The 27,262-nt window shown below is 37.3% G+C and overlaps 2 protein-coding genes across 2 annotated transcripts in view; both read right to left on the reverse strand.

Annotated features, from left to right (window-relative positions):
- LOC127526146 (uncharacterized) lies at positions 1-25,741 on the reverse strand. Its single transcript, XM_051920639.1, has 5 exons — positions 25,420-25,741; positions 13,309-13,638; positions 8,645-8,971; positions 2,191-2,523; positions 1-1,384 (listed from the first exon to the last, which is right to left on the reverse strand). Exons 1-5 carry the CDS (start codon positions 25,535-25,537, stop codon positions 1,368-1,370), a joined length of 1,125 nt encoding a protein of 374 aa, XP_051776599.1. The 5' UTR covers positions 25,538-25,741; the 3' UTR covers positions 1-1,367.
- LOC114644615 (hemicentin-2-like) overlaps positions 1-27,262 on the reverse strand; it is a 405,336-nt gene that overhangs the window by 322,459 nt on the left and 55,615 nt on the right. The gene's annotated exons all lie outside the window — the stretch shown is intronic.

Here is a 27,262-nt window from a genome sequence, read left to right on the forward strand (position 1 = left end):
GTCCTTAAACATATAACCAAGGAATGCCATAACTACATGGTATTTTTCACAATTGGACAATTGGGGTCCAACTCTTAATATATTTTAGATTAAGTTACTGTGGAGAGGTGCATGAGATGTACGCTTTTAAAATTAATTATAGCATGTTTTGCATAGATTGATGAAAAAACAAAGGCACCGAATAACCAAATTTCACTCCTTGCTTGAGATTTCAATAAATTGTTGTCTTCTGCTAGTTTTGATAAAGTTAATCTAACGAGCACTATGTCAACAGTTGATAAAGCCAAGAAATACTACTTATATTCTCTTTAATAACAGCTAAAATATTTTAAGAGTTGACACTTTTGGAGATAAAGAAGTCATTTAAATAATATTTTCTACTTTTTAAAGAACTGTGATGAGGGAATTCAAAAATTACCTTTTACCTTATATCTCCTTGATTTATGAGTTTTGCTAGCTTCTTGAAACCTAAAGTTATACATTTGCTATTGTAAATTACATATCCTCAATTTTTTTTCCACAAGTAATAAAAAGGAACTGGGTTCAGAAATGAGCTGGTGAAAACAAGGTAAAGGAATACATCAGGTAAGTCAATTTGAGTTCCTATTAAATTAAATACAGCTATACATTTTCAGACATTCTTGTTTATAGTGTCCATTTCAATGAGACACACTTATGAAACATGAGATCAACCCTAAGATCATTAATAATCAGATTTCATGCCTAAGCCATCGGTACCACATGAAGACAAGTTGAGATGTATTATATACAATCTGCAAAAATTCCATATTAACATTTCAGTTATTAGTGCATACCATGAAATTACTTGGACTTAGGATTGTTATTGGACAGGTTTGCTAAGTTGACTTGGGTTCACAACAAATGATTAAACAGTAACAAAATGGAATGGAACGATAAAGGCTGTCATCCACATTTCTTTTCCAAATAAAACTTGAATTGGACATTACTTGGGAAAAGCACACATTAACAACACTGTTTGTGCTTATTGTGTATCTTTTAAATACAATTTAATTTACATTAACCTTATTAAGTAGTCCTATTCCAACCCAATGTACATCCAACTAAGATGTAGCTCTAATATCAAATCCCTCCTTGATACGGTAATGACAATTGCATGATTATCATTGTAACAAATGTTTGCACAATATTTTTCAAAAAGAGGAGTTGCTATCCCCTTTTGTATAACAGTTTACTATTATGAATATGGCCCATGTTGACATTCTGTTCTAGTTTAATGTAAGTGCATTGCTTGATGAAGATCAGGGTAATTAGGACACTGGCAACTTGATTGACAAGAATCAGAAGGAAAATAGGAGAATTGCTGATGGCATCTTCATTGGTGGTCTTCAGTCACTGGATATTTCTGAGGAACACAAACATTTACAGACATGTGTTAAGAAGCAGCTACCTAACACAGAGTTTTATGCATTCATGGCATTCTGTTTATAACCTAAATAGCAATAGAAGTGTTTGTGAACATCAGGATTAGGATGATAGTTCTGCTCCCCAGTAGCATCATAGAAGAGCAGCGAGCAGTGAGACACTTTTTGGAGGTTTAATCGGGCAACTGGTAAACATTCAGCCCATAAAAAGCAGATCACTGCTTGCTGCTCGTTTTTGAGTACAAATGGAGAGTGGGAGGCCATGTCTACTACTACATAACAACAAGAGAAACTCACCAATCAAGTTTGAAACTTTACCACAATGACTAAAAACTCACCATTTTCCACATATGCATGGGGAAAGTTGTACAACCAGCCTAAACAAAAATATTACAAAAATGTGAATGACCAACTGGCCTAATCAAACAAAGAATGGTGAACTTGGTATCTGGTACTGTTGCTTGAACTTTTTGAAACTTCCTAGACTAAGTGCAGTTCAATCAGAGTCTAAATATTTCCATTTCAAGAGGGTTTTGCTTCATCCTAATCAATGTAAAAAAGTCCATTGGTGCCAACTTCTACAATGGTGTCTTACAATAAATATACAAAAGACAGAAATAGGTTTTGGAATTATACTTTAAAGTGAAACTATTAATGTGTTTATGTGTATTTTCACAACATGCATCATTCTCTGGTTGTAAATAAAATATTTTTATTTAACTAATATGAAATGATACAGTGTTAGAGTTCACTTTTTTCAGGCATATAACAGCATTCTTATACTTACCATTATGCACTTTCAGCTTAACTTTTCCATTTAGACTGAAGAAAGATGGTTCCACTGAAACTAAAAGTATGTACTCTCCTGAGTCATTAGCAAACAGTTTATTAAACTTCAGAGTCCCAGTGGTTGGAGTCAGTTCAACTCTTCCTTCATAGTCTTCTCCATAATTTATTGTTATGCCTATCCAGTTTACAACAACTTTGGAACCAACTGCCCACATTCCAATATTTGCCTGTTCACTTGGTGGATCAAGTGACACATTAAATGTGACCACTCCACCTACTTGTCCAATAAAGGTATTCTGAGGAGTTATGAGACTCACAACTGAAGGACAGACTGTAAGGGGAAAAAAGTTAATTTTATTAATTCACTGAATTATATGTATCATTTAAAATATAAACACAAATTTACAGTACAATATATAGTTATTGTAAATACAGTTTTCATGTATATATCTATATGCTAAAATGATAAGAGATGTAATTTCAAACCTGAGCATTCTCACTTACACTTAATCAGAGTACAAGGTACTGTGTTATTTTAGGAAACTGTATAGTAAAGTATCAGAGTTCGAATTGCTTTTACATGAATATAAAGTATGTGCTGCAGATAGCATTTTTTTTGACATCCACACACCATTTACCAGTGACTGTGAAAATTAAAATTAATAAATAACCTGACCATGAAGAAAACAAGTTGGATAACAGGGTTGGTGACAGAGCAACGTTAACAGGGGGCACTAGATTTTCATGGAGAGGCCAATGCATGATTACAATACAGACAAAGCCCACAATATATTCATATCACAAGAAATATTTGAAAACACAGCTTTGGTCTGCACAACTAGTGCAGTGAGCTCACCCTGTAACAAGCCAAACGCAGGTTGTATAGATCAAACATGGGCAAGATGGCACAGGTTAGAGCATAGACTCACATATTTCATTTCATTTTATCTTTATTTATAAAGCACTTTAAAAAACCAGGAATTGAACCCAGAGTGCTGAACAAACCATACACCAGAAAACTCAAAAAAGTAAGAATTTATAACAATATATAAAACAAATGACAGATAGTTTTAAAATCAGAACAAAGAATGAGAGTAAGTTAAAAGCAAGGAATAAATGATGTTGAATACACGTTTAAAAAAGGCAGTGAGTGGGACATCCTAACATTCAGGGGTAAACCATTCCACAGTTTCAGAGCCAGGACAGAGAATGTCCAGTTTACTCTCTGTTTTATCCTAGACTGTAAAGCTGTCAAGAGAAACAGATCAGCAGACCTGAGAGACCTTGCTGGGGTGTACAGAATAATCAGGTCATTAATGTAGGTGGGGGCAAATCCTTTTAACACTTTGAAAATAAAGATGAGAACATTAAAATATATCCTAAACTGTATTGGAAGCCAATGGAGGGATGCAAGTATTGGGGTGATATCATCACGCCTCATAGTGCCTGTTAAGAGATGTACTGCAGTGTTCTGTACCAGCTGAAGGCAGGAGAGGGAAGACTGACTGACCCCAGAATGCAAGGCATTACAGTAATCGAACTGTGATGAGATAAAAGCATGTATAACTTTATCAAAATCACCAAATGATAAAAGGGACTTGACTTTAGATAAAAGTCTTAGTTGGAAAAATTTGAATTTATCACTGAGCTAATTTGATTCTCCATTTTAAAATCATCATGCATAATCACACCCAAATTCTTTGCGAAGGACTTAACAAAAGGTTGCAAGGGACCTAGGTTAAAATAGGTGGAATCACTGACCCCACTAGGTCGAAAAATGAGGACTCAGTTCTACTCTCAATAAAGTTAAAAAAATTTGAGGCCATCCAGGCTTTGATGTTCTCCAAGCAAGAACAATTGTTCTGAAGAGTTGTCTTCTTTAATGTGGTGCAATACGCAGCTATAACTATTTGTACTGATGTTTATTGTATTTTTTCTTGCCATTACATAAGTTGTGTAAGTTGCAGAGACATCAGAAGATGGAGGTGGTGATATCTAATTTCCAATAAGTCATGTTGAAATTCTCATTAATGCAAATTCACAATAATCAGATCAGATGTAAAATGTTGAAGATAATGGTATGTGATTTTCTCCACTCATTTTTCACATTGGCAGCCCTATTATGCTCTCTCTAAAGTTTTACTCAATCGTATACTTACATACCTATGCATGGAAACAATTAGCATGAAACTGAAATAAAACATAAATTCAAGTCTACTTCAAATAAAAAAGTTTTGCTTTACATTGCATTTTTCAGTATTTGTTGCAAGTAAACTTATAAATTTATTCCGTCTCTTGAATGAGTTCCTGGCCAGCACAAACAGTACAAAATATTTTCCTGTGCAACATTTTGGCATCTTCTCAGGATGTATTTTTGATGTTGTTGGGGAAACTCTACAACAGGTATTGTGACACTGAAGAAACCATTGTGGTAAGAAACACTTGTGGGGTTCACGCTAGTATATGTATATGTGCTGAGTGAATAAAAAATTAACATCATTGTGTAAACCTCCATTTTCAGATATACTACCAATATTGAAAGAGAGAGAGAGCAGCCAAGATGACTTCAGTGTGAACCTCCATATCCATCTGCGTAGTTGTCAGCACTTGCTATCTGGATTTACAGAAAGCAAATAAGCATTCTGAGGTAAAAGCTCAGCAGGGGGTACTAAATCTTCAGAACTACTATTTCAGTTTAAGCAGGTGGAGAAAGGAATGTATGACTGATATTTAACAAATAAGGCTAATAAAAGTTTATATTTTAATGAAATACTTTTAACAGTCCATTGTTAGTTATTTCAAATACTGTTAAGTATGTCAGTTTTCATCTATTTTCATAATGCTCTGATTTGATGTAAGCCTTATCTTGTATTTGGGTGTCTTTGGGACATCACATCCACTTTAACTGCTCAAAAACACCAAATTGATAAAACAATGTTACATATTTCAAGACATTTCCAATTTTATGAGAACTGCTTATACACGTAGTCTAAGAGCCATTTTCCTTGTTCTATAAGATTCATGAATATTTCTTAGATGACAATGCATAAATAATGGGAGGTTCCTATAACCCCCGTAAATAGAATCGTATTGGTATGTTCTTACCATTTCTAACAGCTTGGAGTAAACATTATTCTTCAGTTAGTTAGTGACAGCCTTGCCTTGTATAAGGTGTAGAGGCATACGGTTTTTAACCGTAATCGCATGTGACCGTGCCTGGGCACTTGCCTATGTGCCAACCGGCTTACGAGCCTTTTGAGTGTGTGAAGTAAATATGTAAGAAAACAGCACTTAATTTATGTGTTGTGCCGTACATAAAGTGTACAGAAGAAGAAGCTAAGAACCTTTAAGTAGAGAAAAAGAAATTAAGAACCTTTAAGTAGAGAAGAAGAAACGTGACCGCACGTAACAGTGCTCGATGGCCTTTGAATGTGAGAAATAACAAGTAAAGAAAACTTGTTTACTTAAGTACCGCACTGTACGCTAAGGCATACAGAAGAAGAAATTAAGATCCTTTAAGTATAGAAATAACTAAAGTCTTTCAAGAAAAACTAAGTTTAAAGAAGATACATTTCCCTTTTTTTTTGCCTTTTATTCTACGTGTATAACTATTTTTTCTTTTATTCTTGTGTGGATTATTTGCTTTTAACTTTCATTAAATACCTTTAAAACGAACTCTTGGACTCTGAGAATTTTTTTGACACGCGTCTTACCCGTGCCTGATGACACCTTATATTTCAGCAGCTACACATAAGTTTTGGCTCATCATGTTTCCGAATTCTTCTGTGGAAAATGATACTGTTCTTTTTGGGGTCTCAGTGATCCCTAACTGTAAGTCATGATAAAATCCAATTTCATATGCTTTGCATTCTGTGATTGGTGTTGAGGGTACCTGACCCACTCTGATTGACCGTAGTCCAGTCTACTGTCAGTTTACATTATATGTAAAGATAAGTTAGCTGTTTTTCAAGTCAAAGTTACTTCCTCACTATCAAGATATACTGTATATTAGTTTGCCAAATTAAATTGCTTTCTAAAGTTCAGCATGTTTCATAAATTAAAAAGAAAATTGCCTGTGCTTGCATTTTATAATAGAGCTTATGAGTACCAGGATCACAATGTTAGCAAAAACACTAAAACTAAATGAATAAGTCAATTTCTCAAGGCAAAAATGATGAGTATTGATCTGTATCTTCAGATTGTACACATATTGTAAAACAATGTATCCATGTCATTTTCAGAAAGAAAAAGTGCAAAAACTTAAACATTTGTGAGATTCAGAGATTTTAAAAACAGACTGGATGTGCATTTCACTTTGCCTTTCAAATGCCTCTCCGGCACCCTTTAGGGCTTTAGAAAGTCATTTCCAAGTGCCGTTGTTAACACTGAATGTTGATGCCCAGATGTGAACTGCTGTCTCTGTTCTGTTGACAACAGGAGAGTAATAACTGGGAAATGTCACACGATCAATTAAATTGTTTCACTATACAGAAGCTTATTTTGTTATTTCACAAAGATAATGCCTACTCCTACTGGATTAATAATACACACATGTGCTTCGCTGACAGAATACTGAGCATGAACATCTTAAGTGCTGAAAATACTTTCTGATCTTCCTAACTGCTTATCCAGGGCAGGGATGTGTTGCAGCTGAAGCCTATCTCAGCAAGCTTAGGGCGCAAAGCAGAAATAATACCTGGACACACACATCCACTTACACAATAGGGCCAAATTAGAACTGACAATTCATTCAAGTTTAATCAGTTTGAAATTTAGTACAGATGTTTCAGTAAAGGCAAAGTGGTAACGCAGAGTTATCATTCCTGCCTCACAGCTCCAGGTTCTGTGTGGAGTTGGCCTGTTCTTCTAATGTGTTTAGGTTTTGACTGGTATTGGTTTATTCACTCAAAGAAGTTATTGTCAATTCTTTTATTACCATATCCTCACGAAGACTGATTCAATATCCACTAAAAAAAAACAACAACTGATTCATCACACACTGCTTTTTCATTTTTTGAGAATTCTGCTTAATTCTTCTGTGTGCACAACACTCCACAGAAAGTGCAACATGCAGGTGGCCTATTGGTTTTTAAAAAAAATTAAGATTTAATTAAAATAAAACAGTGTGTAATAAGTTCAGTTCAGATGTATTTTTATTTGCACAAAATACAATGCAACTCATAGGTGCTCTTTTTACTAAAATGCCATTCAGCATAAACCTCACTCTATATAAAATAGTCGCATGGAATGTAAATGGCAAAAATTAGACACCATGATTTGAGAGCACAACCCTCTGTTATTAAAAGCTATATCAGAGAATAACTGCTGCAGAAAAAGAATCTCAGAAGCAGAAGTATGATAATCAGCAGGATATTGTTTGGTGAATTAAGTGTGTGGGGGGGAGGGGTGGTTGGTTATTATAACTCTACCCATGGTACCTGCTACGTATAGACAAGCAAGCAAGAAACATATTCTTACCTCCAGAAAACAGTATCTGCAATCTATAATAACATTTATTTTTTCCAGTTTACTTTTATGGCACAAACATACTTTAGAAATGAAGAAGACGGGTTTTCATAAATCGAAAGCTTTCCTACATCATAGTGCACGTCTTTTTTAATTTTTAAGACTTATTTCTCAAAATGGGATCCCTGTACCTATTGGCTCCATTATAAAACACAAGGACAGGCTAGTAATTTCTTAAAATGTATAAAATATGCTTCATATGGATTGGAACACATTCATAAGTAAAAGTGTGACCACTTGTACGAGGCACTTTTGAAACAACAGAACAAAGACTGTTTTACATGAATTTTAAAATAATGAGATACATTTCAATTTAATAATAAATAGGAATTATACAGTGTATGTAGAACAGCAGCACCCATGTTCAGTTTTTGACTCATAGGAATATTTGGGTTTAATAAATTCATGCAGAATGGGTGCCCAAACACAAATCTTGCATACCCTCCTCAAAGCACGTTGTTGAGCCACTGTCCAACAGAATCTCACAAATATTTTTCAAGGTATGGCTGCTATACCCACACAAGCAGTCTCTTATTTGTAAGCTGTTTCAGGGTTTGTGCAAAGTAATTTTTTTCTTGCCTGATTCCCCTTTACTTTGCTAGAGGGGAACCAGATTTTTCAATATAGTCACTATACAATAAAATAAAATTCAGTTATTTATAATATTAGATGGTAGATGAATGCTTAATTAAGCAATGCCATCACCAAGGAACAGTCAATGAGCACTAAAACACAGTTCTTTATTAATATGTATTACACTCTTGTGTATTTGGTTTTCTTGTAGTAGCCTGCTGACACAGTTTCCCTTTACAAATGCAATTTATAAAATGACAGAATGAAACATAGATTACCTATTGTACTTAAAAAGTTTGAAATTATAGAGTTCAGAAACCCTTTGTAAGCATATAATAGTATTTTATACTCACTGTCAACTTTCAGCTCCACTTCCCCATTTACACTGATGGAGGACGGTTCTGTTGTAACCACCACTTTGTATTCTCCTGCGTCTTTAGCAAACAGTTTGTTAAACTTCAGCGTTCCAGTGGCGGGTGACAGCTCGACTCTTCCTTTATAGTCCTCTCCATAATTTATTGCTGTGCCTATCCAGTTAACAACAGTTTTGGAACCAAATGTCCACATTCCAATATTTGCCTGTTCACTTGATGGTTCAATTGACACATTAAACGTGACCTCTCTATCCACTTTTCCGATAACTGGAGTCTGAGTTATAAGGCTTACCGCTGAACAAGAGTCTGTATCAGAAAAAAAAAGTGAACGACGTGAATTCATTGAATTAGATGTGCCTTTATAAACATACAATTTAACTTTATATAGAATTTTAATAAATACAGTATAGTTTGAAGGGTTGTAATTACAAAGGAGTTTTCATGTTTTTGAAAGAAATTGATACTTTCATTCATCAAAACATCATTTAATTGTTGAAAAACCTTATAAAAGACATTTACATTAATGTTTGAAACATCTTTTATAGTTCAGTCTTTGCATAGGCTTTCAAAGGTCCAATTCAAGCCTCTAATACTGTAGTCTTCTGACAGTACATTGTGTTACCTACTCCTGAATGAATCCTGCTAATGTGCTAATTTGTTGTTGGGGCACTTGAAAAATATTGTGCTCTTCAATGAGCTGTGAAAATGGCAATGCAGTTGCTGAACTAGCTGGTACACAGCCATTTGTAGAAAGTAATTTTATTTTGAAAAATATGCACAATGGAACAATTTTCCTTTGAAACTTCTCAGACTATGTGTGAGATTGCTGGGAAATTAATTATTTCATAAAAAGGTGTGCACTGCATCTTGAAAGAAAAAAAAAGTTTTTCAAGGATAAGAAGAGACAATGAAGGCCCAGATATACAATTGCATTAATGGAAAAGTACATTAAAATCTCCATTTTAAGAAGCAGATAATTAATGGGTCCTCAGCTGGAAGAATTATGGAAAAGTGCAAAACAAACATCAGTTTCATCTGGAGCAGTAAAGAGATTATTCAGGGATATCGGTTTTACAGGCAGAGCTTCAATGAAAAGCTGAAATTGGAACACAAGAAGAAAAGGTTAAAATGAACAAAATAACACAAGCACTGGACATTAGATGATTGGAGGAAAGTGTTGTGTATGAACAAGCCTAACTTAGAGGAGTTTACACCAAAGAGATGTATGTGACACTACTAGACTTTTATTTTGAAAATGAAAGTAAGACACAGATTCACAGATGATGATGATGATTATGATGATGATATACTTTATTAATCCCAGAAAGGAAATTGCCTTTTCAAATGACCTTTGGGGGTCAGAGCACAAATACCAATGTTAAGAAAATATCTTAGTGACAATTAAATTGAGGAGGAAGTGTACTCTAACTCATGACATTGTGGAAGATATGGATTATGAAGGACTCTCCTCAGATGAGAGTGATTCCCTTGTGGTTAGCCCTCCTGAAGTCTTCCAGCCCCAAGAGGAATGGGATGTTCAGTTACACAGAGCAGGCATTCAGACTTTTAAACAATCCAAATTGTTCTGTTCTCTCTCCCCAGCTGAGTAGCTGGTAAGACTTAATGTTGCCACATATGCTGCCAGCCATGTCACAAATATAAAATCAGTTTTCAAGCTTCATGTTTCACCTTCTGTAGTAATTTCAAACTTATTGTTCTTTCTTTCATTTAAATATCCAACAGGTTAATTGCTAAAACACAATTGTAAAGCTACCATTTTAAGCTTCCTCTTTTTTCTTAACATAGATAACAAGTTACAGGTATATTTGTTAAAATTGTCACTTTTACCCAGTCTGGCATCCCTGCTACTTTATGCTGGAACGAAATGAAATGTCTTGTATACAGATATGCATACAATATAACACCCCTGCATCTATTCATTGCCTAACATATTTAGCAAGCTTAAGGTAGGTGTGGAAAACTGAACATAGTGCTAATAAAACATAAATAAAACTTCCAAAGTGGTCCTAATAACAATGCCAAGATCAGCACTACTGCTTCTCAGAAGTATAATGATTGATGTTTTATCCCAGATACATATTTTAAAAATGAAAACCAAAACAAAACCATGCTAAGCTTCCTATCTTAATTATTTATTTCCTATCTTAATTATTAATTAAATTGGAATGGTCATTGTCACTTGGCTCCTTGGAAAGGTACACTCTCTATAGGCCTTGTCTTCTGATTGATATCCTGACCCAACAAACAACAGTGAAATGATCTGTCTTCCTGAATATTATCATAAAAGTTTAAATTTTCATCTTCATTTCTGTTTAATTTATCATAATCACAGACATAAAGGCTCTTTTGTTTATAAAATTAACTGCATTAACAGATGTGGGGCTTTGGGGAGGAATCTCACTTCATTACCAGAAAACCTGTTGACTGATATTATGTGTCAGCCATTACACCACAGTCACTAATATATTTCTAGTTTCTGCTGCAGTTTAGGGGTCTGTGTGCCTTTACTTTAAACTAGAGAGAGACTCCATTTTCCAAACTAAATGCTCAAGAATTAAGTAAAAATAAGTTAAATGTAATACTAAATGCAAAATGAATGAATAACTGTACATTACTTTTACTAAAGTATATCCTACAGGCTCTTTATTAAACTTTAAAAGATCAATTTGTTTCATACAGTAGCCTGTTCACACCATTTCTTTTTACTATTGTGAATAAAGATAAAAATATTATTATACAAAAGAAGTATGAAATTATATTGTATTAGAATTTACATGCCCTTTGCTGATACATTAAAAATATTGTTTTACTCACCATATACAGTACATTCAGCTCAACATGCCTATATCTATCTATCTATCTATCTATCTATCTATTTAGATAAATTAAAGATGGTTCTGTTGTCTTACTTTGTACTCTCCTGAGTTACTAGCAAACAGTGTGTTAAACGTCAGCATGCCTGTATTGGTTGTCAGCTCAACTTTTCTTTTATAGCTCTCTCTGTAATTAATAGTAATTCCTATCCAGTTTACAACAGTTTACGAACCAAATGTCCAGATTCCATTATTTATCTGTTAAACTGGAGGATTAATTGACACATCACATGTGACCTCTCCACCTACTGTGACATCAATACCTTCAAAACAGGTGATCCACGGGGCAGCATACAGAGGCAGAGCCGACTACACCATCCTGGGTAATTTCTCCCAATTAACTAATGACTCTTATTACATGATTCTACAGTCAATATGCATTCTTTGTGTTATGGACTTAACTTATGATGGTGTATATGTGACTCGACAAGAAAATGTGATATCGGTCATTATATATCTGACCACCACCATTAAAGATCAGGCATGCATTGGAAAGTGGAGGACCAAAATCGTTTTTGTTTACCTATTCCAGTTGCTTCATTGTCATTCTTTGGTTTTGAAAATGGATACTAGAAATACTGATAACAAAGATCTGGAAATGCCTTAATTGCAAAGAAATTGAAGAGGATGTTTTAGAAAACTCAAGACATTGTGTGTGATCTGGGTTATGAAGAGTGACTCCTTTGAGGTTGCCCCTCTTGAAGTCTGCCAATCCCAAAGACAGTCTCTTGCTCAGCTACTTAGAACAGACATCCTCAGTTCTAAAAAAAAAAAAATTGTTTCTCCCTTCCTGAGAGACAGGATAGCCTTATTGCTGAAAATGCAATCAAAATTGTTCCAGGTACTGACATATATGATGTCATCCATGCCACAGATATAACATCACATTTTAAGCTGCACATCTCACCTTATAAACCCACTGTAAAATAGATAGCCCTTTTGTTTCAAATCTGTAACTGGTTCATGTCCTAAGCAAAATTCTAAAGCTACTGTTTTTAAGCTCCTTTCTTCTCAACTGGAAAAATGTGTTACAGATACATAATAAAATTGTTCTGTTATTTTCACCCAATCCAGTGTTCCTGCTGATTCATGCTGAAAAGAAATGAATGTCTTGTGTTCAGTACAATAAAACATCCATGCATCCATCCATGTTCTAACCTGTTTACCGAGTGTCGAGTATGAAGGAGCCAGGCCTGTCCTAGTGGCACTGGGTGCAAGGAGGTTACCAGAACTGGATAAGGTGATGCTAAGATACAAAATTCCAAAATGGTCTTAATAACAATAATATTAATAGCACTCCATAGAGGGTCAGTATTGCAGATCTTAGCAGTATAATGATTAATTATTTATCTCAGATACACATTTCAATGAGAGAGAACAAATAAAAACAATATTAAGTAATACTAAGTCACATATTATTATATTATTGCTATAGTAAAATCAGAACTAGTCAGTGTCACCTGTATACTTTTAAAACATTTGCATTGGTTTACATGTTATATGTAATACTGAAAGTTAAATTAATACAGTTCTGTATTAAAATGGGCATTACCTTTTTTATTTATTTAAACATGCCTTATTTTTTTATTTGCAGTTCTATATTCACAATGTTTTTGTTTTTTTTACCAATACTTTTTTAATAAAGTGTTTGAAGGATATCTTATTTACTATACTAAACCATGTTAAATGATTTCCTATTACAGTTCAAATAATCTTACTTAGTTTTTTTTTCTAAATTGTTTTGCTTACCATACACATTCAGCTCAACTTTTCCATTTAGATTGGCAAATGATTCCTCCGTTGTAATTGTCACTTTGTACTCTCCTGAGTCACTAGCCAACACTTTATTAAACTTCAGAGTGCCGGTGGCAGGGATCAGCTCAACTCTTCCATTATATTCTTCTACATAAACAATATTTGTGCCTATCCAAGTTACAACAATTCTTGGACCAAATTTCCAGACTCCAGTTTGCGCCTGTTCACTTGGGGGATCAATAGACATATCAAAAGTGGCCTCTCCACCCACTGTGGCATTAACTGGATACTGTGGAGTAATGAGGCTCACCTTTGCACAGCAGTCTGTAAAGGGAAAAAAAGAATTTAATTTAATTCTCCACATTAAATGTATCATTCAAAGTATAAACAAAAATTAATTGTGATATGTAGTTAATGTGATGTATGTAAATAATCTCTCTCTCTCTCTTCCTACATATATATTGTAAGAGGAGTGCTATATAGCGCCCAACCTGACACAGATTCACACAGGAGGCACGGGTAAAATTAAACAGATATTTATTTTTCTTCATCTGTGGGCTATGCCTTCCTCGTACCCACAGACACAAAACAGTCCCAAGAACAGTACAACAATATCACCTGGCACCACCACTCCTCCCTGGTAACCTCGTCCTCTTCCTCCCGATTCTGGTGGTGGTCGCTGGCTCCCTTTTATTGGGTACCCGTAAGTGCTCCAGGTGCTTGATAGGCGACATCTGGCTGCACCTCTGGGTAAGGCGAAACCAGTGCCCAAATGAGGCCAGCAGCTCCTGCTGCAGCACCCCCTGGTGGTGCCTGCGGAACCCACATAGTTGCACAGAACTCCAACCCCCATGAAGCCCTGGGGGAGTCCGAAGCACCGCTGCAACCCAGGGAAGCTGCCATCTAACGTCCAGGGGGAGATACTGGGCTTTCCACCTTTGTCCCCATGGCAGATGTGGTGAAAGGGTGTCCCGGCCAGGCATGGACCCCGGCCATCCGTCACTATATATATATATATATATATATATATATATATATATATACAGTGGTGTGAAAAACTATTTGCCCCCTTCCTGATTTCTTATTCTTTTGCATGTTTGTTACACAAAATGTTTCTGATCATCAAACACATTTAACCATTAGTCAAATATAACACAAGTAAACACAAAATGCAGTTTGTAAATGGTGGTTTTTATTATTTAGGGAGAAAAAAAAATCCAAACCTACATGGCCCTGTGTGAAAAAGTAATTGTCCCCTGAACCTAATAACTGGTTGGGCCACCCTTAGCAGCAATAACTGCAATCAAGCGTTTGCGATAACTTGCAATGAGTCTTTTACAGCGCTCTGGAGGAATTTTGGCCCACTCATCTTTGCAAAATTGTTGTAATTCAGCTTTATTTGAGGGTTTTCTAGCATGAACCACCTTTTAAAGGTCATGCCATAGCATCTCAATTGGATTCAGGTCAGGACTTTGACTAGGCCACTCCAAAGTCTTCATTTTGTTTTTCTTCAGCCATTCAGAGGTGGATTTGCTGGTGTGTTTTGGGTCATTGTCCTGTTGCAGCACCCAAGATCGCTTCAGCTTGAGTTGACGAACAGATGGCCGGACATTCTCCTTCAGGATTTTTTGGTAGACAGTAGAATTCATGGTTCCATCTATCACAGCAAGCCTTCCAGGTCCTGAAGCAGCAAAACAACCCCAGACCATCACATTACCACCACCATATTTTACTGTTGGTATGATGTTCATTTTCTGAAATGCTGTGTTCCTTTTATGCCAGATGTAACGGGACATTTGCCTTCCAAAAAGTTCAACTTTTGACTCATCAGTCCACAAGGTATTTTCCCAAAAGTCTTGGCAATCATTGAGATGTTTCTTAGCAAAATTGAGACGAGCCCTAATGTTCTTTTTGCTTAACAGTGGTTTGCGTCTTGGAAATCTGCCATGCAGGCCGTTTTTGCCCAGTCTCTTTCTTATGGTGGAGTCGTGAACACTGACCTTAATTGAGGCAAGTGAGGCCTGCAGTTCTTTAGACGTTGTCCTGGGGTCTTTTGTGACCTCTCGGATGAGTCGTCTCTGCGCTCTTGGGGTAATTTTGGTCGGCCGGCCACTCCTGGGAAGGTTCACCACTGTTCCATGTTTTTGCCATTTGTGGATAATGGCTCTCACTGTGGTTCGCTGGAGTCCCAAAGCTTTAGAAATGGCTTTATAACCTTTACCAGACTGATAGATCTCAATTACTTCTGTTCTCATTTGTTCCTGAATTTCTTTGGATCTTGGCATGATGTCTAGCTTTTGAGGTGCTTTTGGTCTACTTCTCTGTGTCAGGCAGCTCCTATTTAAGTGATTTCTTGATTGAAACAGGTGTGGCAGTAATCAGGCCTGGGGGTGGCTACGGAAATTGAACTCAGGTGTGATACACCACAGTTAGGTTATTTTTTAACAAGGGGGCAATTACTTTTTCACACAGGGCCATGTAGGTTTGGATTTTTTTTCTCCCTAAATAATAAACACCATCATTTAAAAACTGCATTTTGTGTTTACTTGTGTTATATTTGACTAATGGTTAAATGTGTTTGATGATCAGAAACATTTTGTGTGACAAACATGCAAAAGAATAAGAAATCAGGAAGGGGGCAAATAGTTTTTCACACCACTGTATATATATATATATATATATATATATACACACATATATATATATATATATATGCATTTTCTGGAGCTTGGCCCGGACACAGACAGGCGGACACATTCAAGTCACCCACAACACATTTATTTTCCATATTTACAGTGACACACAACCCCAAAGTCCCCAAAAGTCCAGGCCATCTATCAAATGCCTTTTCCTTCTTCAGGCCGCCTCCTTGCCTGTCCAAGACCTTGTCTTTCTCCTCACCCGACTCCAGCCCCCGAATGGAGGGAGGCGGTCCCTTTTATAATCACCCGGATGTGCTCCAGGTGCCTCCTGACAATCTTCCGCAGTGTGGTGGAAGTGCTGGCTGCGCACCTGTAAGCACTCCGGGTGTCGCCAATCCTCTTCCCCCCAGCACTTCCGGGTGTGGTGGAAGTGCTGAGGTCCAGTGCTCCTTAGGCATTGCGGCGCCCCCTGTCAGTGACCATGGACCCCTACAGGGTTGAGCTTCAAAGCTCTGTACCTGTGGTCCCCATAGCCACCAGGGTGGTCGCCCCCATGTGGTCTGGGGGAGGCATAAGCCCTCCTCTCGTCCTCCAGGGCATCCCGGCCGGGTCATCCCCCCAGCCACCTGTGACTATATATATATATATATATATATATGTGTGTGTATGTGTGTGTGTGTGAGTGTGTGTGTATGCTCTAAAGTACTTAAAAAGTGATTGTCATATTGTTAAGATGTGCTGTCTTTTATAAATGAGGTAACTTTAAAATGTTATTAAATCATGAATACACTTTTTGAATAATTCAGGCAACCTTCACAGGTAGACATTTATTACCTCTAGAATAAGGTGCATGTTTAAAGAATTATTATTTAGAACTAATGCAATGCCATTTTGCTTTGTATGTTGGTGCCATAATTTCTGGAATCCTGTCATCAAGGTACAACTCCTAATTGCCAATGAGTGCCCTTTTAGGGGGTTGTGGTGTTTGACGTGACTAACGTGTTGCTTTGAATAGCACAACACATCTCTTGTTATCCGCAATTTGTACAAAAATTAAGAGATTTCATGCATGTTATTCTTTGTGTAATTAGTTTTGAAATTATTTGCATTCCCTTTTGACTAGGATTCTTGTTTAGCAGCTTGTCTTAGGCAATAGGTTTAGCAATTTCTGTTTTTTTACTTCATTTTGTCTTTGCCTACACTCATCTTCTTGTTCATTTATAAAATCTTCTCTGCTTAATTCTTGGGCAGTACATCATCACTGTATAGAGAGTATAAAACACAGGGACATGCAGTTCCTGATCCATATTACTAACCGAAGGTTGTAAACCGGATATGGACGCAGGGCGCTGGGCGCATCGAGGCGCACGCGCACTGCCGCACTGCACAGAAAACACAGAAATGATAAGGTTGTAAACCGGATGTCACGCGCACTGCTGCACTGCAACGAGCCCGCCACCTGTAAACTAAACTTGCTCTAATCCATCTGTGCCAGTAATGTAGATCACATAATGGCACATCGAGGCGCACGCGCACTGCCGCACTGCACAGAAAACACAGAAACGAGAAGGTTGTAAACCGGATGTCACGCGCACTGCCGCACTGCAACGAGCCCGCCACCTGTAAACTAGACTTGCTCTAATCCACTGTTCCAGTAATGTAGATCACATAACGGTCATTCAGTTTGGCGCCCGCCCCAGAGTCCAGAGTCAAACGCAGCGGCGTCCCAAAACGCTGTGGCACCCGCCCCAGAGTCAAACGCAGCGACTTCCCAAACCGCGGCGGCTTCCCGGAGTCAGTACGTGGCGCCCAAACAACACAACCTGTGAGCTACACTTGCTCTAATCAACTGTGCCAGTAATATAGATCACATGACGGTCACAGACTCTAACCCAGTGGTTTCCCACACTCAGTGGCTGGCACACGAGCTCCACAGCCTGTGAACTGAACTTGCTGTGCAAAACTCTGCCAGCAGTCGGTGTCAGCACAGGCAACGGAATCACATCTCCACAAAACGAGACCACTTTACTACAGATATGCTTATGTAGTTAAATGACATTTCCCCAGATGCACCCACCCTCCATGATATGTCATCCATCCAGATATTGGACGGAACAGAAACTGATTGCCATTCTTGGATTTCCGATTCGCTGGCGAATCAGGGGCTTACTAGTTATTTAAGATTGTGGACAGAAATCTAAAACTCTATTAGTGTTTGTATTAGTTATTTAGTCTTCTTAGTTTTCAAAATGGCACATCAACATTTTAACTGTGTCTTTGTATAGTCTTTTTAATAAAGATTTGACTGAAGTGAATGATAGGACAGATTCCTGCTTTTGACATAGCTTATTTTGTGACTTATATTTCATCCCCTGATCTCTATTCAAAGGACTTTTTCCTTTTCCCATTGATGGCATTACAGCTACCTTTTAATATCTGCTGTGGTCAGGAAAGAAATGGAGGCAGTGAAGAGAAGTGATTAATTAGTTAATCTGTGGAGTGACTGCAGGGTCATCGACTGAAAAAAGTAGAAACATTCTGAGACTGTTTTGTTCAACTCCAAAAAAAGTTATTTCTGCCATCGTCATGATAGCTTCATATTTAATAAAATGGAAGAAATTTAGGTAGCAGGGGAGGGAGGAGTAGGAAGAAATAAAAAAGGTAAAGACTGGACAATTCAGGCACATTTAGTGAGGAAGAGTTAGGGAACGAGAGAGATATTATAGTTATTCATAAGGCAAAGGATGAAGGAAGACAGTTGAGGAATTTAGTCTTCTTAAATATGTGTCATGGATTATGGATACAATGGGGGAAGTTAGGGCAGCACAGTGGTGCAGTGGTAGCACTGCTGCCTCGCAGTAAGGAGACCTGGGTTCGCTTCCCAGGTCCTCCCTGTGTGGAGATTGCATGTTCTCCCTGTGTCTGCTTGAGTTTCCTCCGAGTGCTCTGGTTTCCTCCCACAGTCCAAAGACATGCAGGTTAGGTGCATTGGCGATCCTAAATTGTCCCTAATGATGTGTGTGTGTCCTGCAGTGGGTTGGTGCTCTGCCAGGGATTGATTCCTGCCTAGTGCCCTGTGTTGGCTGGGATTGGCTCCAGCAGACCCCCGTGACCCTGTGTTAGGATTAAGCGGGTTAGAGACTGACTGACTGGGGGAAGTTAATGAAGATACAAAATTATTAAATGGACATTTTTTGTAAAACTATGAAACAACAAGAAAAAGCACTAACTAGTTTAGGAAAAGCATTGATTTAAGCATTAGTGCCTGGTAGAGGCTTGGCAAAAGGAATAATTTCAGGAGTAGGAGTAAATATTAAAGAAATAACAAAAAGCTTAAAAAAGACAAATTTATATTGTATTAATAACAAAAAAGAAGGAAAAACAATTCAGATATTTTAAGGATAATTTACCAGAAGTGCAAAGGGGGTCCAAGGTGTAACCAGTTAGAACATATATACCACAACTTATTAAATGTTTTAAGTGTCAAAGATGTGGACACACATTGGGGATTTGTAAAGGTAAAACGTGATGTGTGAATTGGGGAAGTGATCATAATTATCAAGAAGGTAAAGAACAGACTGTGGAATGTTGCAATGGGGGTGGGAATCACAGTGTAGCTTATGCAGTGTGTAATTTGCATCAAGTAGCAAAAAATGTTAAAAATAATTTAAAATATCATATACAGAGGCAGTTAGAAAAGATAGAGATAAGGATGGCAAGCATAATGAAATAACACAAGGAAATGAAGACACTGTTGAAAAAAAGATACAACCAGTACTAGTGAAAGCTTTTTCAGGACATGTAAATAATGCAACAAGAGAATGATTTTTGCCATTAAACAAGAGATATTAATAGTGGATATAGTAAAAGATTCATTTTGTGAGATTATAAATTATAATGCCCAGACAGGAAAGAAATCAGAAAAAATGAAAATAATTATAAGGAAAGCCTCAAAGTATTTTACCTTAACAGTGAAATACACTGATAAATTATTTTAAGCTCAAAAAGTGATTATAGATACAGTTTTGTAGCGGGGCTACATAATAGTATATTCTATGTTTGTACTGAGTGTTTTGTTTTCATCGTCCCATTTACTGCCCGTTATATGTGTGTCAGTAAATGTTGTCCCCGCAAGTGCAGAGGGGAAGGTTGATGGAGAGAGACCGCAGCCCTAAGACAGAAATGACCAGTTTACACACCAGATACATCCGAAACATTTTATATTTAAAAAAGAGGAGCGAAAGCGAAAGAGAGAGGCAAGGAGAGGAGAGGAGAGAGAGAGAGAGAGAGAAGACAATTTAACCATCCATCTACAAACTCATCACTGCTATTTATTGCTTTATTCCACTACCTGCTTTTTCAACTACTGATCCTACATCACAACAGGCAGAGCTGAGAAACCCCAGGGTTCGAATTCATTCCAACCATTGCCAGGACTTTTCCAGGGAGTTCATTTTGTTGTCGGGAGGAAGCACAATATCAATGCAGCCATTTTCAATACCATCGGACTTTATTTTGGGACATATTTTTCACCACATTTTAAACTGCTGTGTTTATCCAATCCATGTTTATATTTGTGTTGTGTGCTTTTGTTTATTGTTTAGTAGCATGGGATGGTTTAATGTAAATATTTGTATTCTTACATATAGTAATTAGTCACTGGTGTTCTTGGGATAAGTGGTAGTTTGCGCGCAGATATATATTTATTATTGAATATTTGTCTGTCTTTTCATTTTCCAATACATCAGTGTTTAACTTTGCATATCTGTTTATAGTTTCGGCTTATTTCATCGTGTTGGAAAAATAAGACAACTTGTAAGGATTATGGCCTGTTATTAGAGAAGGAAACCTCAGGTAATCCAAGAAATAAGTCTTGGTAGTATAGTGGCCAGTCTGGGTAAGGGGTTGGCCATTACAGTTTGCTCTGTTCTGATGTGTGGAGACTTCAGTACACATAATGTACTCAGAATTAGCAAAAATACAGATAAAAATATGGGCTGATTAGAACAGTTGATAGATTATTTAAATCTAGCATGCCTAAAGGATGATAGAGTGAAATGATATCCATAGAAATGTGTGTACTTGTTTGGAAAAAACTGGATAAACTGAATAAGCTGGAATAAAGGCAAAAATATTTGTGATGATTTACCTGAACAATTACAACTGCCAGATAATGCTAATGAACTTAATGACTAGTTAGTTAGTCTGTTAAATGAGGCAGCTGTGAAATGTATCTCAATAAAGAAAACAAGTGTGAGGTCAGAAACAGTTCCATTGCTAAGATCTGTACAAGAGGAAGTCACGACCAAGTAACAAGTGCGCATGGTGTTCGAGAAACACTCTTAAATTAAATATCGATGTTACAGGGGAGTTGACAATATTGTAATTAGTGCTAAGATACTTTTGAGAAACACCTTAATCCGAATTTGAATATTTTAACCCATCCTATACCATAACATTTCATATGTCTTTTCTAAATCTTCTGCAACAAGTATCTTCTTGTTATTTAAAGCTTTCAGATTTCAGTCTTAGAATATGATCAGTTATACTCCTCTTTCTTCTAAATCCACTTTGGAAACATTGTAATCAATTATGTGTTCTTTAAAAAGAACTGCAAAGTTTTATGAATGAATGTTTTACTAAAATTAGTGTTACAGGCCTATATGAATTAGGACAGTGTGGAACTTTTCCTGGTTTCTCCATCAGTACTATTATGATTTTATTCCCATGATTTAGGTAACTGACCCTTTATCCATATCAGTTCATCAGTCATTCTTCAACCCGCTATATCCTAACACAGGGTCACGGGGGTCTGCTGGAGATAATCCCAGCCAGCACAGGATGAGAGGCAGGAACAAATCCCAGGCAGGGTGCCAGCCCACCGCAGGACACACATACACCAAGCACACACACACACACACACACAAACCCACACACCAAGCACACACAAGGGACAATTTAGGATCACTAATGCACCTAACCTGCATGTCTTTGGACTGTGGAAGGAAACCTACGCAGACACGGGGAGAACATGCAAACTGCACGCAGGGAGGACCCGGGAAGCAAACCCGGGTCTCCTAACTGCAAGGCAGCAGCGCTACCACTGCGCCACCGATCTGCCCTTATCCAAATCATATTAAATATATATAAAATTCAACTTCTGTCTGTATGTCTGTCTGCTTTTCACGAGAGAACTATTTAATGGATTTATATCAGGTTTTTTCTATAATTTGCTTGAACATTCTGGTTCATTTTAAGACCTCTCTCATCTCACTAAGTATCATAGTTTGCTTGCAGTACCGATTAATTTGCTTTAGCTAGAATTCATTTGCTTTAGCTAGCAAAAGAGACAAGTACTTAACAGATTTAGATCATTATTGTTTCTATAATTTGCTTAAACATTCCGGTTGATTTTGCGACTTCTCTCATCATGCTAAGGAACATAGTTTGCTTGCAGGAGCAATATATTCACGCTAATCAGAGACTGAGGCTGTGGGCTGCGGGGAGGGGGAAGCGTGATGTCAGGAGAAGGGAGCCAGGCAGGGTCCTCCTTGTTGTCCTGTTTCACTTTTACATGGGCAAAGCCACGGGGGATGGCTAGTATTAATATTACTTTATTGCTTAAATTTTGCAATTATATTATAAAGATTATCCAATTGAGATTTTTTTTCCTTCAAAATTACTGATTTTAATCCTATAAGGAAAATCTGGCATTAACAAAGCTGTTACCATCAGAGCAATCCATCAATATATAACTCTTCCTGTTCTTGAATTTAGAGAAAAGCCAAGCAAAATGACACCTTTTATTGGCTAACTAGAAAGATTACAATATGCAAGCTTTCGAGGCAACTCAGGCCCCTTCTTCAGGCAAGATGTAATCTTGAATTGTAACTTCTTTAAATTGCTCATTCATATGTTCATCTCCAGCAAGATTTCTAAAAGTGTCTGCTAGTAAATTTGTTTTATCCAAATTTTAATACATCCATTCAGTTTTTAAACAATGCACTTTTTTCTTAGGAGTTTACCACTCAGTTTTAATCTTACACCATATTTCTTCGGAGTATCTTTACTTGGTGATCTAGAGTATTTCCTCCATTTTTTTTTTGCTGACAACAAATCTCCCTATGTTTGCTAATAGTTGTTTATATTGTATTAAAAATCATGTATAATTTTTTCTTAACTCTGCTGAAAACCATGTAGCATTGAATCCTATGATTGAATCTTCGACCACCACCTCATCCAGCACTTGTACATTATTAAACTTTAACCAGTGGGCTCTAGCTGGTACTGTTTTTTCATTCAGCCTGGTGACGCCTCATTACATGCTATAAGGGTTCTCAGCACTGAATGAATAAGTCGTTTTTACTGATACTGCGGTATAGTAACCTCGGAATAATAACAATTAACCTCAGACAACTCGACAGTGTAAAAAGCAAAGAAACGGAGGACAGTATCCCATCCATGACTACAGAACAAGACAATACAGGACATCAACAAACAGAAAAACAAGAGCAATTAAACAAACAGCACGATGTAACACTAAGGTACAGGCATATAGCTAATGTATGGAAAATGTGCTGCCACTGTCTTTCACATCGAGATTTTTTTGCATTGCATTGTACTCGTGTTATTCCATATATAGCTAAGAAACAAATACACTGTGCACTGTGCGATAGAGTGTGTGAATTTGTCATACATAATGGACTTTATTCAGTTTATTTAAAAAATTACGAATACAAATTTCCACCAGGCTGTCCAAGCGGTGACTATAGTCCGAAAAAGAGTAACATACGTTGTGATATGCAGGCTTATTGTCTTCAATGCATTTTTCTACCCATCCATTCATCTATCCAGTCTTTTGACTCGATTATGCAAGACAAAGTCACGGGGAAGATGCTGCCTATCCCAGCACACATCGGGCGCAAGGCATGAGCATATCCTGGACAGGAAGCAATCCATCGCAGATTGCAGGCGCGCTAACACACACACACAAAATACACGCACAAACATGCATACTTAAATCCCAACAACCCCCAACAACACAAACACAGCAAAATATGGTAATCTAACAGCGCCAGTTCACATAACCCGCAAGCCTTTGAACAGTGGTATTGGAAATCGGAGCACCTGGAAATTTGTCAAGCAACAGTTCTACGAGGAACCACTCAACCTAGTAAAAAAAAAAACCCTGAAGTGCCATGAACGAACCACGACTTTTAAGAGTGTGTAATGACATAACATGACTATGCGTATAAATTAGCGCAAAATCAAACATACAGTAGTTTCTGATTCGAACTCAAAATAATGTCTGACATGTGCCATAAAAGAAAATCTGCCAGCCAGCCATTATCCAACCCGCTATATCCCAAATACAGGGTCACGGGGGTCTGCTGGAGCCAATCACAGCCATCACAGGGCGCAAGGCAGGAAACAAACCCCGGGCAGGGTGCCAGCCCACTGCAGGGAACGCATACTCACACACACACACCAAGAGAAAATCACCCTTTTCTAAAATAAAGAAAACCTGAAGTCAATTCTTTAAGTTAACAGCAGGGTGTCGTTGTTTATTAATGCACGCAGTGCCCTTTCCAACAGTCAGAGTAAACTGTGAGTGCGATGATACAAGAAGACCCAGGTGGCCATTGCGTGGAGTTTGCATGAATCTCTGTCTGAGTTTCCTCCGGGTGCTCCGGTTTCCTTCCACATTCAAAAGACTTACAGTTCAGGTGAACGGGCGTTGTTAAATTAGCCCTGCTCTCCCTCTCTCTGATACTCTGTGATCACACAGCGATTGACCGGTACCCTGCCCAGGTGTTGTTCCTGCCTTGCGCTAGATGTTTGCTGAGAATGGCTCCAGATTCTCCGTTACCTTGTCCTAATTGGAAATATGAATGGAAGGGTGGAAATGATACAATGAAGATAATTGGTCTATTTTACTCTTTTCCATATACATATTCGCTACTTGGCCAGCCTGGTGTAAATTTGTAAATTATGTGTTCGGATTCAGGGGGTTGGAAAATGGATGGATGGATGGACATTCGTTTATCATTAAATAAAGTAAATACAGTCATTTATGTATTAAAATTAATAGCAAATGTTACGAATTGTGGGGTAATGCTCTTTGATATCGGGGAAAATCAACTATAACGGTAATTGCACTTCAACTTCCTAATAACCCATGGCTGTTGTATTGAGCATCCTTTGTCTTTATGATGCTCAAACTGCGCCGTGTCTCGGGAATTGTGTGAAGGCACATCATTAACCTGTAATGCATTGCAAGTAACTGATCTGCAGGTGCGAACCAGTGTCCAATGAAAAGATCACAATGCAATACGGCATGATAGAAATAAAAAGTAATTTATATAACTGCGTGACTAGAAAATTCAAATTAATAAACGATTTAGATGTAAATCAGGGGTGTTTTGGATCATGTGCCGGCACACTAAAACTCCACTTTACTCACCTAACACATTAAGTGTTACGCTTCCACTCACAGTCTCTCCCCCAGCAGTTATGATGCTCACGCTGTACTGTCCCGAGTCCCGTAGAGTCAGTCTGAAGAGCGACAGAGATCCCGTCATTGTGCTCAGATCGGCTCTCCCTTCATATCCCACTCCGTATGAAACTGCACCACCCGTCCAAATCACTACATTGTTAGTATTGTTTAACCTCCAGGCCACAGCCTGTAACACGACATTTGAAGGATTAAGTGAAAAGTTGAATGTCACATCGCCGCCTACCCGTCCGAAAACTGGATCTGAGGGAGTAGTGAGACTCAAACCGGAGCAGCCTGTGAGAAAAATAAATTAAAAAAAGAAAGAACACGTGATACACTTTTAACAGAAGACTGTAATCGGAACACGTTTGAGTGACGAAGGACTACCTTCTTACATGAAAGGAGAATCAAAGACAGAACAGCACAGGCAGAGGCTTTCACTTGCAGATCCATTGCGGACTGGCCAGCTGGTGCCGTGGTGACTTCTTATAAATGAAAGGTGCACAGCAAAGAAGGAGGTGGACAAACACGGAAGAGTTCACGGCATATGTAAAATGCGCACGTGTTTAAACCAGTGTTTTTGTATAATTAGTTGCATTTTTTCAATATGTTCAGTTCGAATTGGCTCCAATGTACGAGCCATGTTCAGAATTAAGCTGCCAAAATAGTCTTTATTATTATTATTATTATTATTATTATAGCCCTTCGATTGCTTTCAATATAATAAAGACTAAATAGAAAAGTTATATTTGGAAAATAAGTCATGAAATAATATTCTTAGGTCCGCTTAATTCACAATATACTTTAAAAGGCGTATTTAAAATAGTTATTTTAACTAAAATAATTTTATAATTAATTTAATGATTTTTGCAATTGTGAAACTTTAGGGCATGATCAGCTTAGTAAAGATACAATGGTTTCAAAAATTTTGTTTTAATGCACAATGTATTTGATTTAGAGAAGAGATGCAACAGTGTGTATTTCCAAGATGAAAAAGTAAAGATTTTATACACACAGAAATAAAAAAGGTCAGACACATCAACTGTACTTGTACTTTCTTTTCTTTTTTCAACATTTGATCAATCTTTACTTTTTTCCCCCGCAGTAAATTCAATTGTGATACCCATTTTAGTTTGGAATTCAATGGGACAAAGAGGGGACCTAATACTAGAGTGGGCACTTGTCCATCATAGGACACAGCCACACCTGCTCATATCAGGTCAGTTTAGAGTTGCCACTCGAGTCTAATGTAAGTGGCCTCTGATATCACTGTACTATGCATGTGAAAAACTGGTGGCCCGCAGAGCCATCGCTAAAGTTTTTGGATTAAATTAGAAACAATTGGCAATTCATTTCTGTGGTCTTTACTAGAGAAGCATTGTCAGTGTCATTTCGGAGCTGTTTTTGACTTTGACTATTCCCTCATAGCTTTAGACATTGGGTAAAAGTCTAGACTTTTTTTTTTTGCTTCTTTAAAACCTTCAGATTTCCTCAGTTTAGCCTTTTGCTCTTTTTAGGATAAACCACGTATCACTGAAGGACACAATACTTGCATTATCTCATTCCTTGTTGTTTTATCTTCTTAATAAAACTATTTTTTATGCTTCAAGTTTCCGAAGCTTTTATTTGGGTTTGGGGACTGATCAGAAGTTCTCTCTTAAGGCCACAAAATGTAGTCAATTATTGCCAGTTTTTGTGCAAAGAAAAAGTAGATTTTCTGCCAAAAATGGGTTTATGAGGAAACTGAGACCAGATTGTAATTTTAATCAAGTGTATTACTAACATGAGAAGTTTATTCAGGGGGCAAATT

Source organism: Erpetoichthys calabaricus, chromosome 17, assembly GCF_900747795.2.
Source record: "Erpetoichthys calabaricus chromosome 17, fErpCal1.3, whole genome shotgun sequence".
Classification (NCBI taxonomy): domain Eukaryota; kingdom Metazoa; phylum Chordata; class Cladistia; order Polypteriformes; family Polypteridae; genus Erpetoichthys; species Erpetoichthys calabaricus.